Source organism: Helianthus annuus, chromosome 17 (assembly GCF_002127325.2).
Source record: "Helianthus annuus cultivar XRQ/B chromosome 17, HanXRQr2.0-SUNRISE, whole genome shotgun sequence".
NCBI lineage: Eukaryota > Viridiplantae > Streptophyta > Magnoliopsida > Asterales > Asteraceae > Helianthus > Helianthus annuus.
Genome location: NC_035449.2, coordinates 189,807,309 through 189,823,344, shown reverse-complemented (window position 1 = coordinate 189,823,344; position 16,036 = coordinate 189,807,309). Strand labels below are relative to the sequence as shown.

At 38.7% G+C, this 16,036-nt stretch overlaps 1 protein-coding gene across 1 annotated transcript; it reads left to right on the top strand.

Moving 5' to 3' along the window:
• The first annotated feature begins 475 nt into the window (after window positions 1-475).
• Window positions 476-2,152, top strand: LOC110925430 (protein TonB-like). Its single transcript, XM_022169388.1, has 3 exons — window positions 476-821; window positions 1,048-1,202; window positions 1,994-2,152. Exons 1-3 carry the CDS (start codon window positions 476-478, stop codon window positions 2,150-2,152), a joined length of 660 nt encoding a protein of 219 aa, XP_022025080.1.
• Window positions 2,153-16,036: the final 13,884 nt, after the last annotated feature.

Below are 16,036 nucleotides of genomic sequence, written 5' to 3'. Positions count from 1 at the left end.
AGAGAGTAACCCGGAGATGATGCCCGACGACGGCGACGACTTGCAGCCATTCGCGTTGCCTGACTTTGGAGATGATTTACCGCTTGCTGATGGCATTCCAGACGAGGATCCTTTTGTTGTTCCCACCCCAGTCCATGATCATCTTATCATCGATCATCCCGATGGCGAGCATGTCGTGGCGTCGATCCTGGCTCCCGTTCCTTTAGTGGCCATTCCTCTCGAGGATTTTCCTTTTGATGATTTGATTGATGTTGACGTTGATTTGTTTGTTGATGGTCCTTCTGATGATGCCCATGGTGATGGAAAGCTAGATGGGGATGTTGTTGCTATTCCACTTCCTGAGATCCCTGTTATTGAGATTTCCTCTGACTCTAGCTTACATTCTGTCTCGGATTCCTTTGAGCCTGTGACTTCTTCTGCCTTGCAGGCAGTTGGATTATGACGCTATGCCACTGATTCTGAGGATGATACGGCCATGTCAGCTGCACCATCTCCTCCTCACGACTTTGAGCTTGATCTTGAGCTAGACTTTGTTCCTGATGATCAGCCCGATGCTGCACCTGCTGATCCTAAGTCGATACTTGCTCCTGCGCCTTTACCTGATCATGAACCTATTCCTTTTGGCATACTCGATATTGCACCCCTCATACCTGATCCAGTTCCTGCACATGTTGATCCTCCTGTTATTGAGCCATTATTTCCCTCACCTGCACCCGCACCGGCTGATGTTGCTCCTTTTCACCCTGTAGAGTCTGATGTACATCGTATTGACTTACCTATCGTTTTCTTACAGGACATCCCTGTACTCCGTCCAGGAGAAGGTACTTCGGGCCAGCAACCTAGTCATGACCCTCATGTTTCAGCAACGTTTCCACACATTCCCCAGTCTGCACCTTTTACTTCTTCACCAACTGATGAGCCATTCCAAGGGTCCCGGCTATATTCCATGCCGACCTTAGACCCCTACCATCCCTCGCATTTTGTTGGCTATACACAGGATGAGTTACTTTATTCGCTTCAGCTTGGATTTGAAGTTATGAGTCGCAGAGTCTTGGAGCTTGAGTCAATACCCGTCCCTTACCGTGTCGTTGTCAGTCTACTTCTGTTCACCTCATTCATCACCGCCTCCTTTTGCACGTCCATCTGCTCCTCTTACTCCTTTCCCAGAGTTTGGTGCTCGATTCCTCACCGTCGAGCAGCAGGTCTGTTATTTGCTTCGTCATGTGCACAAGCTCGAGGAGGAGCTAACACATGTTTTCAGTTTGATTTTCCTCCCTCCTCCTCCTCCTCCGCCATTAGTACAATAGGTTTTTGGTTTTATGCAGATGCATTACCTTTGATAAGGGTACCACTTTTGAGCTGAGCTGGTGAAGCCTTTTGGAGACCACCTTTTGATTGTGAGACTTTTGTAGATTGGTAGACTTGTTGGACAAGGGTAGTGTGACCCTGTGTTCCATTTTGATATGATACACTTTGCAAAACATGTAACAATACTTTGTAGTCAATGATTAATGAAAGCCCAATCGTCATGTTCTCATTTAACATGTAAATCAACAAGGTGTTTGCTTGTTATGTTCTCATTAAATATGCTCCCATTTACTTGTTTATGTATGATTATGTTGTTGCTTGATTGTTTGATATGATAATTTATTATGTGTATGTACATACGACCTCTAGACAACTATATGCATTTCCCTGAACAAATGAGACCTGACCCATACAATCTTCTTAAAAGATGTCTCCTTAGGAGATCATTCGGCTGACCAACGCAGAATGGCAAGCGCACATCTCACGGTCCATAGCTCGGCACGAGGTTCTTCGCTACAGACACAGCGGAAGTATCTCGGGGAATAACCCACCTAACGGTTGTACTTACAAGCAGTTTCTTGACTGCAAGCCTCTGAATTTCGACACCAGTGGGGGTGCCGTAGTTTTTGTAAAGTGGGTCGAGAACATGGATTATGTTCTGTAAATGAGTGGATGTACTCCATAGCAACAAGTCACATACATTTCTGGATTGTTTCAAGATGTGGCGCTGTCACGATGGAACCTTCGGGTTCAGATAATGGGCGAGGCTGCTGCGTATGCTTTGACATGGGATGAGTTGAAAGAATTGATGCGTAAGGAGTATTGTTCCCAGATGGAGATCTAGAAGCTGGAAATTGAGTTCTGGAACTAAAGATGGAAGGTCCAAAGGTGGCGGAATATGTACAAAGACTTCATGATTTAGCGCGAGTTGTCCTATACCTGGTGGAACCAGAGATTGAGAGGATCGAACAACTCATCTGGGGGATGGTGCCTCAGGTTCTGAGCTTGATGACAGCATCAAAGCCTCCAACAACTGCCGAAGCAATTGACTTAAGTGCGATGCTCACTAAAGAAGCAACTAGATTGGAAAAATTTTCAACCTCTGGAGGGAAGAAGGAGACTCTTGTGGGGCCGTCTAGGAAGAACAAAAGAAAGCTCACTGATTTCCAAAAGGGCGCTCGAGCGAATAGCAACGACAATGCCAAAATGGGGAAAGAGCACATGGGTATCCTACCTAAGTGCGACAACTGTCTACGATATCATAATGGGCGATGCAGGTATGGGAAATGTGGAACTTGTGGAAAAGTTGGCCATCCTAAGGAGACATGTTGGTATGGTACCGGACATAGGAATGAAGGTCAGGATGGCAGTGGAAACCGTGGAGAAAATGACAACAACGGTCGTCAGGACGAAAACAGTAATAATCAAGAACAAGGGCAAGGTTGTAGTGGCATAGGGCATTTCCGAAGAGTTTACTTGGGGACTAAGCCGAGATGTGATGAGTGCAAGTTTCACCATGAAGGTCGATGTCTGAAGCCTTGGTGCGATAAGTGTGGAAAGGAAGGACACAACAAGTATGCCTGTCGAACGAAGTACCCTAGACAAGGAGGAAATGATGACGGCAACCAAGGCGGAAATGATAATGGTAGAGCTCCAGGTTGCTTCGAATGCGGGGACGTGGGGCACTTTAGGAAGGATTGCCCAAAGAATGACTAGGACCGTGGAAGAGCGTGCAACATCGGAGCTCGTGAAGCATGCAAGGATCCAGATGTGGTTACTGGTACGTTCTCTATCAACCAAAAATTTTGCATATGTGCTATTTGATACTAGTGTCGTCTATAGCTTCGTATCCCTAGAGTTTAAGAATATACTTGGCTTAGTAGCAAGTAAGTTAGATATTCTGTACTTGATAAAACTAGCTAATGGGAAGTTAGTAAAAACCAACGAAGTGATTAGAAGCTGGTGAGTTTTCGTCAGATCTTCTGCCAGCTGAAACAGGAAGCTTCGACGTCGTAGTTGGAATGGATTGGCTGTCGAGTAATGGTGCAGAGATGGTTTGCCACGAGAAGATTATCCGTATCCCGATGGCGATTGAAGGGATGATTGTGATACGCGGGAAGAAGCAGGATACGACTCTACGGATCATTAATTGTTTAAAGGCACGGAAGCTTTTGCGCAAATGATGTGTTGCCTTCTTAGTTCATGTCGTGGACAAAGAAGCCAAAGAACCTAAGTTCGAAGATATCCCCTATGGTAAGGGAATATCCTGAAATCTTCCTCGAAGACTTGCCAGGATTACCTCCGCAACGACAAGTCGAATCCTACATTGACTTGGTTCCAGGCGTCGCGCCTGTGGCCAAGGAACCTTATCGACTTGCGCCTTCAGAGATGAAAGAGTTGTCAGTGCAACTTTAGTAGTTGCTAGATAAGGGATTTATAAGGCCAAGCTTCTCGCCTTGGGGAGCTCCAGTTCTGTACGTCTAGGAGAAGGACGGAAGTTTTTGAAAGTGCATTAACTACTGGGAGCTGAACAAGCTAACCATCAAGAAGTCAGTATCCCTTGCCGAGGATTACTGATTCATCCGACCGACTGCGAGAATCCAACTACTATTCCAGGATCGATCTTCGTTCAGGTTATCACCAGCTATGGATTCAGGAAGAAAATGTGTCAAGGAACAGTGAGTCGACAATCTGTTTTAATCATACGCTAATATTATGTTTTCTACACGATGCACAAAACAGTTTTACACAGAATACAGAACTTGGAAGAACCTAGGAGACATGTACTTAGGACCTTCGGGAACTTAGGTCGAAACTCATCTAAAGGTTAACACCTAGGAACCTCGTCCGTTAACTCAAGCAAACCCCATTATCCTGACATATATGCTATTACAGTTAACCGAACAGATAAAGTACTCAAATTTCTTTTATTGAAATTTCCACTTTTGTATCTAGCCAGTAGATTTTTACATCTCTACTCCTCTTAAGGGTAGTTGCATCACGACAATTTTCTTCATTAAAGAGAACACTCCTTTGTCTCGGCACTTGATCATTTCTTCATTATAGCGAATACTCATTGTTTCATTTCTTGGAAATTCATATGTTACGCATGCACCATTTGTTATGCATGTGGTTTCGTTTCAAATAAGCGCTTCATCAAAGTTCAAATATTATTTTGCTAAATCTAATTATTGATTTGTGATTCGAATGACCTATATTATTGTAATGGTTGGCTCCTTTGCTACCAAGCCAACACACTTTCTTGAAACTTCTTTTCTTTCAGGTTACATACATGGTTTATCCTTGTAACCATGCCAAAAATTCCCTTGTCGATACATGTATTTATTGTCAAATTTCGCTAAAACCAAGTTCAATTGCTTGAACTTGTCCATTTCGCATCTTCAATTCAAGACACCATATGATGTATTGAGAGCATCATGTTCAATTTCATTTTTGCCAGTGTTTCTTTTGTCCTGAGTTGTAGTAGACTTGTTTGGTCTACGGCTCCATTAAGTCGTCTATTGATTCCGACACCTTGAGGTGATGTTTTCACTAAATTGAAGCTTTCGCTAATCTCGCTTACGCATCTCATACGCGGATTTAATTGTTTATTTATTGACTTGCTCTAAATCCGTTTTGTTTTATCACGATTAAAGCAGTCTTAACACAATCGTGTGTTAAGACAATGGTACATAAATTCATTTTATATCCCAATGTACCTTCTAACGGTTCTTTCATTATCGATCGAATGCCCTGCAGTATTCATTATTTTTCATCTTCGATCGGAGACAGTAGTTCTTTGGTGTTCTATATTAAATTGAGAAATCCTACGATGCCATTTGAATCAAGTTTTCAGGATCGCTTCATTACACTTTCGTTTGATTTCAAACATGGTGAACTTGTTCGATCACCGCTATTATTGAATTATGTCATTACGACACCTTGTGGTGTCGGTGTAAACTTGTAGCTTGTGCTAATCATGGTCAACCATTCCACACAAAACTACACATACTTTTGTTTGACTTGCCAATTAAACACTCTTAATGCAACTATGTATTAAGACAATGGTACACCAGATTCGGTTGTATTTCATTTTGGTGTATTCTTGCAATTCAATAATGTCAACACACTAATCTTAACCATGTATTTGTTTGAAAGTTGACAAACCATTTTCATGTTACTACCATATTCGAGTTGTTGATTTTGAGTTCATTTATCGGATGCTATTGTTTCTCAAAACTCATTCGCGTATTGTGAACGATCGTTTGAAATTCTATTGGTCGAAACTCCTCTTTAATTGAACCCTTGTGAAATAGGTTACACCAGACTATACATCTATACGTCTCGTATCTTTTGACATCAAATCCTGAAACACATACCTTTTTACCTTTGGGTTCGTACTGTTGTAACATGTCCTTGGACTCACCTGATTCGAAGAAGTTTTGTTTCGGTTTCGTGTTGATCACTTTGGTATTATTCATGTCCATACACACATAAGGTAACCCTAAGGAGTTAATGTAGTTTAAATTTCGAGGACGAAATTTTCTTAACAGTGGGAGAATGTGACAACTGTCAAATTTGCGTGCATCCGTACAATTATTAGACAATGATTAATGCTTAATGACTGTGCTGAATACAATTAATGACTTGAATTGCTTTCTGATTATCGTCATATACATACATGTGCATCACATATTGCTTAATGTTATATCATTATTTCATAAGAACATTATTGACTTAAATGATACACAAAACACAGTTAGCACAGTTATCAGACGAACGGGGAAATGCTGACGGAGGTCAGAACATAGACAAACAATGTGTTGATACACAGAGTGAGCTAGAAACCAAGTATGACACTAGTATAGTGTGAAGGAAAGTAAGGATCACAAAACTGCCTTCCTAGAGATAAGTTTAAGTGCCGGAAAGTGCCTAAAACTCACACAAACTGTAGAATTCTGCAGAAAATCAGCAAAATCAGCTTTTAAAAACATTAATATCATGCAGAAATATGGTTAAAAGGTCCTGAATGCTTTCCTAAGTGTCGGGAATCAAAAGTGTCATAAAAGGGTACATAAAGCACACTAAACTGCATAATTTAGCACCTTAACAAACCAGTAACCAACCGAATAACCGGACAGTACCCGAAACACCAAATTTTCACTAGAAGCACTGTTTTAACATTACCAAGCTAGTTAGGATCCCCGAACATCATAACACACCATATAAATATCTAATAACTAAATCCCTAACTAGATACTTGGATTTTAACTATTAATTAAATTAATGGTTAGAACCTAGTCTACTACCCCCCCACCTATGGACGGCCCATACATGGCCCCCACCATAAGATTTTATTTCAATATAAAATTAGATCTTGTTTCCTCTTTAAATGACATATTATACATTGGTAGAACTCTTGAAATGGATTATAAGTAAGACTAGGAGACCATGAGCTTCATAACTTTCACATAACATAACACCCCACACTTTCTTCTCTTCCTTTCCCCTTGGTTCGGCCGAGATCACCACCACCATAACCACCATCATTCAATCATCCTCCATACATTCCAAGCACATACCAAGGTGTTAGAAGGTGCGTAAGGAAGGTAGGAGCTTTCGGAAGTTCAAGGACCTCTTTCATTTGCTTTTATCCACTCTATTTCTCCTCTTGATCATCCCTAGCCTTGAGCTAGTGGTAAGAACACAAATCCTTCCATTTTACATCTATTTCAAGTGGTTAAAGAATGATACATGTTGAATATCATGAAGAACACTAAGAATCACAAGAATAAAACTTGAACATAAGCTTAAATCATGAAGAAACTATGTTGTTTATGTGTTGTTATGCTTGATGATTGTTGTTTATTCATGTATTCGATGTTGATCTCATATGATCTTGCTAGATCATGATTAAAAACATAATCTAGCAAGATGAGAGGATGAAAATGTTGTAGGATTCTAGATCATCCTCACCTAGAACATGAACTTGAAAGAATATGTGGTTTTCTTGTAAAATAATGATCAAAGTAGGTTGTAATACTTGTAGATCTAAAATTTCATGGATGATTTCTCAAGAAACCAAGTTAAAAATACAAGTTTTACTTAATCTTGGTTCTTAAACAAATAAACCTTATTTTTGGTGGTTAATAAAGTGTAGAAGTATGTATGTAACAAGAAAAATCTATGAAGAAACATTTTTAGAAAATATGATCATAAGTTGTAAAGATCTAAATTCTTTAAAAATGATGTTTTTAAAGATCAACCACACTTTAAAGGGTAACAAGACTTACTAAAAACACTAGTAAGTTACTACAAATTTTTATAAAGATTCAAGTACATGAAGTAGTAGATTATGCTTGTTTTTGGCAAAACTGATAAGTAAAGATGGTTTGTTGTTGATTGTTGATTGATTGTGATGATTTACAAAAGAAAATGATATACCTTCAAGGTATGGAAACCTCCATTTTTAGGGAAAACTATGGCGAAATTTCTTTAAAAATTAAACACTTAGAAAAATATTTCTAAACAAACATTTACAAGTGTGCTTTAAACCATAAATTTTTACATAGACTTTGCCATATTTTTTGTTCAAAAATATAAATATTAGATGTTGGTTTTTATAAATAAAAGTGACTAAATACGTATTTAGGAAATATATATTTAGAAGGCACCATGTGTGTGATTATTTGTATACTATGTGTATTAGTTATATTATTTTAGGACTTGAAATAATATAACTCATCATAATACAAAAAATTACAATCCAAAATATTACGAAAAATTCCAATGAATAAATATACAAAGAATACCTAAAATACCGGTAAGAACGAACTAAGGAACATAACTTATAAAATATTCCGAAAAATTATTCATGTGAATATTTTGGTAAATAATATTTTGGACACCAAAGGAAACAAAAATATGATTTTTACAATTATTACAAATTTATATCATATTTTTACTAGAAGAAAATATATTATTTTTGGTAAATAAAAATATATATGTATTCTCGGAATTAATAGAAGGTATATTATTTTTGGGAAGAAAAATATATTTTCTCGATGTACATGAAATATATTATTTTTGGGAAAAAAATAAGTTTGCATATATTTTCCAAGTTAGACTTGAAAATGTATTATTTTGGAACTCATATGAAAATACAAGTATTTTTGCCAAAGGAAAAATTATCAATAATTTTTCTAAGTAATATCTCTTAAAATATATATTTTGGAAATATATATATATTAATGTATTTTTACTAGAAATATTATTCCGGAAAAGTTAATACAAAATTTAGTATAAAGAATAATTGACAATTACAAGAAATACGTATTTTCGTACGTATAAATACCCACCGGAATACGACACTCATACATGACAAAAATATACAAGGATAAGAATACGAATACAAGTACACCTATCCTTAGGAAGGAAATACATGTATAAATACTTGTATCGACTTAAAAATATTGTTATAACTATTATTCCAAAAATTTAATAAGTATAATTTAAGTTAAAATATTTATTATTTTAACAAATAATTTTATATAACTTGGAATAATAATGAAGACACAAAGAAACGTAACTCAAAGACACTAATTAGTACTAAGTCAAGGCACGACCCATTCGTCAAATAGATCATAGTACGTTGTAGGTAGTCGTATACACAAGAGGAAACATTGAGTTACAGGCGGATTCGAAGAATGCAAACCTGTGAGTTCATGCCCCCCTTTTCTTTTAACTGTTTTCAGTTTTATAACTTCAGGGTGAAGTCACTACAAAAAAAATGTCATTTAGTGACATACAAAAAGTGACACAAAAAAACAAATAAGTGTCGCTAAAAATTCACGTAGGAATGGGCGGCACACAAAAAAGGTGCCACTAGAAGCGCTGACGCTAAATCCTTTTAGCGGCACTTTTTCAATCTGCCGCACAAAGTTTTTGGACTTTTAGTTGCACTTTTTTATGTGCCACTACAAACTTTTGAGCTTTTAGTGGCACAATATTTTTGCCATAAAAAACATGAGGTTTAATGCCATTAATGTTTATCATAATAAATTTTTAATTACAAATACTGTTTATTAACATTAAAAAATAAAAATAAAATTGTAAAATGTAGAAATCATAGTATAATCACTTAACTTAAAAGTTCAACTGATCATCTTTCAATGATTCCAAATTTTTGCAAACAAATGTCTAATAAGTGTCAACCTAAGTCTAAGGATCAAACATATGAAACAAAAAACTAATAAATGTAAGAACAAAAACTCAAAACTTTATTGCGTTCATGAATATCTTTCATAATCTTCATGCGAGTAAAATAATCGTCGTGTTAACTCTTTCTTAGCAATCATATTTCCCACTTCATGGTTGTTCCCTGTACTTGCTACTTATTGTCGCCGCATTAGCCAAGTCACTACATTCAACCTAAAGTTCACAATTCATGATAAATTGATTAGATCTCATAAACATGGCTATCAAAGATGTCAGAACAATTAATAAAGAGTTAATTACTGTTTTCGTCCCTGTGGTTTGTCAAAAATCACTATTTCAGTCCATTAGTTTAAAAATTGCGATTTTAGTCCCTGTAGTTTCACTTTCGTAACCATTTCAGTCCACCTCGTAACCATTTCAGTCCTTGTACTTAACAGAATAATGGATTGAAATGGTTACGAAAGTGAAACCACAGGGACTGAAATGGTTACGAAAGTGAAACAGCAGGGACTGAAATCGCAATTTTTAAACTAATGGACTGAAATAGTGATTTTTGACAAACCACAGGGACGAAAACAGTAATTAACTCATTAATAAAAGGAAAACTCACTTCTTTTGGCATCACTTTAAGCTAGTCAACCAAAGATTAGGTGGTTTTTTCAATACTCTAGTTGTCATAATTGCCAGCACCTAACGACAAAAGAGTTCATGATGAGAATTTTTACCTATTAGTTGTTTATAATGGGTCGAATTGAGTTATCTTCTATCTTAGACGGGTCAATTGGTGAACTAAAACATTGCTAAAAATGTGGTGAATGGGTCGATAGGGTCCAAAGATGCGCAAAGTATATATTCTTTGAGCATGCAATCTCTTTTTTTTAGCACTTTGTACTGCTGTAGTTTTTTTTGGTCAGTCATAACCCACTAACTAGAAGTTACACCCCTAGATCAAGTAACAGAACATACACATACCTTTGCAAGTTGTGTATTCAGTTCCAGTGATTTAGACTTGCTATGTATAAAAGCGTTAAACCCAAACAGACTTATATACTGATTTGATGTTAAATTAAACAAACTAGATGAAAAACAAAACAGAACTAATTACCATCCAATATCATTTTTGGCAAGCCCTTATCATTTGTAGATGTGCCACCAGAATAACCTATCATATATAAAAGTATCAAAACTGATGATTGTCTCATTGATACAAGATTTACATATATACAAAAAGAGAGCTAAAGTCTATGCACTAATTTAGCTACAGGTGATTAATTACATGGTAAGTTACAATCAAAAAATTAATTTGGAGATTCAATTTTCTTTGGTGGGAAATTCGGTTTTGACCAAGGTGGATCTAATATGCCCCCGCAAGATGGACGATCGTGAGAGGAGACCAATCTTGGTAGTGAGAAGCTGGAACCGTTGTCGTAGTAGGGGCTTAGTTAAAGCATCCGCAAGTTGATCATCTCTTGAAATATGAGTTACGCGGATGGTACCTTCTTGAACCTTTTCACGGACGAAGTGAAAGTCTAAGGCAAGGTGCTTCATACGCGAGTGAAAGACCGGATTTGCTGAATAGTGAGTTGCACTTAGATTGTCACAGTAGATGGTAGGGGTGACCGTTGATTTGTATCCAAGTTCAACCAGTAAGGATATTAACCATTGCACTTCGATTGTCGTGGAAGCTACAGCCCGAAACTCAACTTCGGTGGATGATCGAGCCAGTGTCGGTTGTCGTTTAGAGCTCCATGAGATCGGATTTTGACCGAGGTAAACAATGTAGCCTGTCGTGCTTCGATAAGACGGGCGATCACCGGCCCAATCCGCATCAGTAAAAGCATGAAGCTGTAGAGGTGATTTGCGCCTAAAAAAAATCCCATGATGTAGAGTGCCATGCAAGTATCGGAACAATCTCTTTAAGGCTTCCCAATGTGTAGTAGTTGGTTTATGCATAAACTGTGAAAGTTTGTTGACAGTGAATGCAATGTCTGGACATGTTAGTGATAAATATTGTAAAGCTCCTACAAATACACGGTATTCAGTTGATGAGGGTAAAGGGTCACCATCCAATATGGTAACGGAAGAGGAACTCGACATCGGTGTGGGTGACGGCTTGCAATTACTCATGTTGGCTTTTGTGAGAATGTCAAGAATATATTTAGATTGGGATAAGAATAGACCATGGTTATGAGGAATAACCTAAATACCAAGAAAGTAGGAGAGATCACCAAGATCTTTTAGTGAGAATCGAGTGGCAAGAGATTGGATGAATGAGTTTATAAGAGATGAATTAGCACCGGTGATTATGATATCATCAACGTAGACTAAGATGAAGATAGGGGAGGAGGTGATTTTGTTAATGAACAGAGAAGGATCCGATATGGAGGGTTTAAAATGAACCGATAGGAGATAATGTTTGAGTTCATCATACCAAGCACGAGAGGCTTGATGAAGACCATAGATGGCCTTGTTGAGCTTGCAAACACGGGTAGGATAGGAAGGGTCCACAAACCCGGGTGGTTGAGACATGTAAACGGATTTGGTTAAAGTGCCTTGTAGGAAGGCATTCTTGATGTCGAGTTGGCGAAGAGACCAATTGAGGGAAGTGGCAATGGCAAGAATGAGGCGTAATGTAGCGGGTTTCACTACGGGACTAAAGGTTTCAACATAGTCTAAGCCGGGACGTTGGTGAAAACCTTTAGCGACAAGCCTCGCTTTAAGGCGATCAACCGAGCCATCGGGTTTGAATTTAGTTCGGTAGACCCATTTGCAGCCAACAAGGTTAGGAGCGGTATCGGGAGGAACAAGTGTCCAAGTTTGGTTTCGTTTGAGAGCGTCAAACTCGGATTGCATGGCCTCTCGCCATAACGGTTGTTTAAGGGCTTGGGTAATACTATTGGGCTCGGGGAGAGAGTGAGTTGTGGAGTGATATAAGACGTAGTTGGAGTTGTGATATTTTGGGTTTGGTTTGCGAGAAGGTCGAGTTTGATAGGAGGCAGTGGTAGTGGGTTCGGGTTGTTGGGGAGGAGAAGAGATATTGGAGGAGTCGAATGAAATATTTGTGGGGGAGGGCGATGAAGATGTATGGTTGGCAGTATTGGAGGATGGAGGTGGTGGGTCGTTGGTAGGGATTTGTATAGGTGGTGGACGTCGTTGATAGGTAATAATAGGTGGGTTGGAAGTGGGTGGTGTGGTGGTGTAGTGGTGTCGTTAGTTGGGGCAGGAGGGGATGACGATTGGGAAGTACTGGAAGGTGATGTTGAAAGAGGAATGGATAGGGTAGTGAGAGGTAACCATGTGTCAGGTGAGGGTGTGGAGGGGGTAGAGGTTTGAGAGAGAGATTCATAAGGAAAAATGTGATCGAGAAAACGAACATGACGAGATGTGTAGATTCGATTAGTGAAAGGGTCAAGAAGATGGAAAGCACTTTGAGAAGAGGAGTAGCCGATGAAGATACACGGTTTTGACCGAGACTCGAGTTTGTGTTTCGAGTATGGGCGTAACCAAGGATAAGATAGGCAACCAAAACCATGAAGTTTTTTATAGTTTGGATGGATGCGAAAGAGACGAAAGTAAGGAGAATCATTGTTTAGGGTGGCGGTAGGTAGTCTATTTATGAGATAAGTAGCGGTAGTGAAGGCAAATGGCCAAAATTTTAGGGGCATCTTGGCATGAGAAAGTAGGGATAGACCGGTTTCGACAATGTGGCGATGACGCCGTTCAGCGTAGCCATTATGTTCGGGTGTGTGAGGAGGAGAGGTGAGATGAGAAATGCCACAAGAAAGTAGGTGAGAGGATAGTTTGAGATATTCTCCACCATTGTCCGAAAATAATTGCTTAATTTTTGTTTTGAAAAAATTCTCAACGAGGTTTTGAAATCGAATGAATGTATTAAGAGAGTCCGATTTACGTTTTAATGGGTAAATCCAAATGTATTTTGTGAAATGATCAACAAAAATTATGTAATATTTGTAACCATCAAAGGATGTGATTGGTGATGACCAAACAACAGAAAATAGTAATTCTAGAGGTGTGTTAGAATGCATAGAGGATGAATGAAAAGGAAGTTTATGACTTTTATCAATGCAACAAGAATTACAAGATTCATGCTTACTAGAAATAAACGGAACAAAAGAAGCTAGATGTTGTAAAACTCGCAAATGTGGATGTCCTAGGCGGTGATGCCACGAAGACGCTTTGTTTGTTTGCAAGTGGAACGCTTGTGGGGATTTGGTTGAGGATAGCTCATAAAGACCATGACTAGTGATTCCCCGAAGAATGGTTCGGCGAGTGTGAAAGTCCTTAATGACAAAATAAGAAGAGAAAAATAATATTAGTATGTTGTTTTCAAGACATAAACGAGAGATAGATATAATGTTGCGAGAGATAGAAGGGACGCAAAGAACATTTTTTAGAATGATAGGAACATTAGAAAAATAAAGAGTTATAGTGCCAACGTGAGTAGTTTTAAGAGACGAACCATCACCGATGATAAGATCCTCGGTACCATCATATGGGTTATGCATAGAAAGTGCACTAAGATCATTTGTAATGTGATGAGAAGCACCACTATCCTTTAGCCATGATAGATCGGAGTCCATCATAGGGTGGGTTGCCATCATGTGTGCTTGCGGTTTTGGTTGGGTATTGGTTCGGTTGTAGGTAGGAGGTGTGATTGAGGGGTGGGTTTTCTTAAAAAGTGGGCAGCAGGTTAAGGAGTGGCCTTTGGTAAAACACCATTGACATTTACCGAGAAAGGGACGCTGATTTTGGGCAGAGGTGGGAGTGGGAAGCAGGCCGGGGTTGTTGTTGGGTGGTCGTGAGGACCATGGTTTAGGGGACTGACGGCTGTGGGCGGCAAAGGCGGTGGCTGGCTGGTGAATGGAGGCGGAATCGGGTGGGTTTTGTGAGATAGAAAGCTCATGATTGATGAGTTTTTCGTGAAGTTCATGGAAAGAGATTGGATTGTCACGAGCATGAACAAATTCAATCACAGGTTTATAGGTTTTGGGATCTAATCCTTGAAGGATAATGTCAGTGACATCCTGAGGATCCATGGGTTTGCCAAGAATGGCTAATTCATCAACTAGAATTTTTATGGATTGCATAAAGTTGGTGATGGATTGGTCAGGAGATTTTATAGATTTTTTGAGACGATGTTGAAGTTGTTTGATGTGTCCACGAGAAGGAGAAGCATAGGTGGATGCCAAAATCTTACAGGCATCAAGAGAGGTTTTCGCATTGGTGATGAGGGGAACAATCTCGGCAGAGAGGCTGCCGACAATTGCACCGAATAGGAGTCGATCTTGGCGGTACCAGGCGGGGTAATCGGCATGTGGGTTAGTGGAGCCGTCGGTGTTTTTGGTTGGAGAAGGAGCAAGGTGAGAGCCATCTACGAATTTGTATAGGTCCAAACCTTGGAGGATGGCTTCTAGTTGGGTTTTCCAACTAAGGTAATTTGTAGAAGTGAGTTTTAGGGAGGAAGGGAAATTAACCATGGTGACCGATTGGGTGGTGGGCGAGCCGGTGGTCAAGGTGGTGGTGGTGACGATGTTGTCGGCCATGGAGGAGAGGGTGGTTGTGTTTAGGTTTTGCAAAACCTGGTTGATACCATATAAAAGTATCAAAACTGATGATTGTCTCATTGATACAAGATTTACATATATACAACAAGAGAGCTAAAGTCTATGCACTAATTTAGCTACATGTGATTAATTACATGGTAAGTTACAATCAAGAAATTAATTTGGAGATTCAATTTTCTTTGGTGGGAAATTCGGTTTTGACCGAGGTGGATCTATATCATACGCCGAGCCACCAAGTGCCAAAGTTTTCCCTCACATAATTTTTCTTTTCTTGATAACTCTGTTAGTAACCAGCAATGAAAAATCAGTAATTCATAGTTACAAGAAAAACATGAAGCAAAGTAAATAAATTTATAGGAAATGCACACTAATATCATTTAAACTAACATACATATGCTACTGTGCAAAGGTCACATGTCCAATGAGCTTAACATGTTGTGTACAGGCCCCTCAAATAGGCTTAAATGACTCTAGAAATAAGAATATGTCTAATAAGCCATTTCAACCGTTAACAGAATACAATATCAGCAGCCAAAAAAAGATTTCAAAACTAAACTGAAAACGATTTCAGTAGCCTAAAAGGAAAATTCAATAGTTAACAGATTAAGAGTTCAGGTAAAGATGTTAAAGAAAATGATTTCAACAGCACCAGGTGGGTTTTAAGTACAATTTTTTGGATGCAGCCAGTGTATGCAACAGTAGATCATTGCACAACACACACCTTGGCCAAAGGAGATACGCATTTCATTATTGTACAAAAGTACCATTAATATATAGGTATGAAAAACAGCCTTCATATAGCATTTTAGACAGCAAAGGGCCCGGCTGTAATTTTTCAGCTTGAGCTCCGCTTGTGAGTAATTTTTCAAGCTCGGGCTCGGCTTATTAGTATTCATTAATTAAGTGATACACAAAGATATTTGCTT

Bases quoted from the DNA above. Each gene is read 5' to 3' on its own strand.
- LOC110925430 (XM_022169388.1), top strand. From the start codon at position 476: ATGTCAGCTGCACCATCTCCTCCTCACGACTTTGAGCTTGATCTTGAG. The intron at 822-1,047 runs GTACTTCGGGCC...TATGAGTCGCAG, and splicing joins TGTACTCCGTCCAGGAGAAG to AGTCTTGGAGCTTGAGTCAA. The intron at 1,203-1,993 runs GTCTGTTATTTG...TGTACTCCATAG, and splicing joins TCCTCACCGTCGAGCAGCAG to CAACAAGTCACATACATTTC.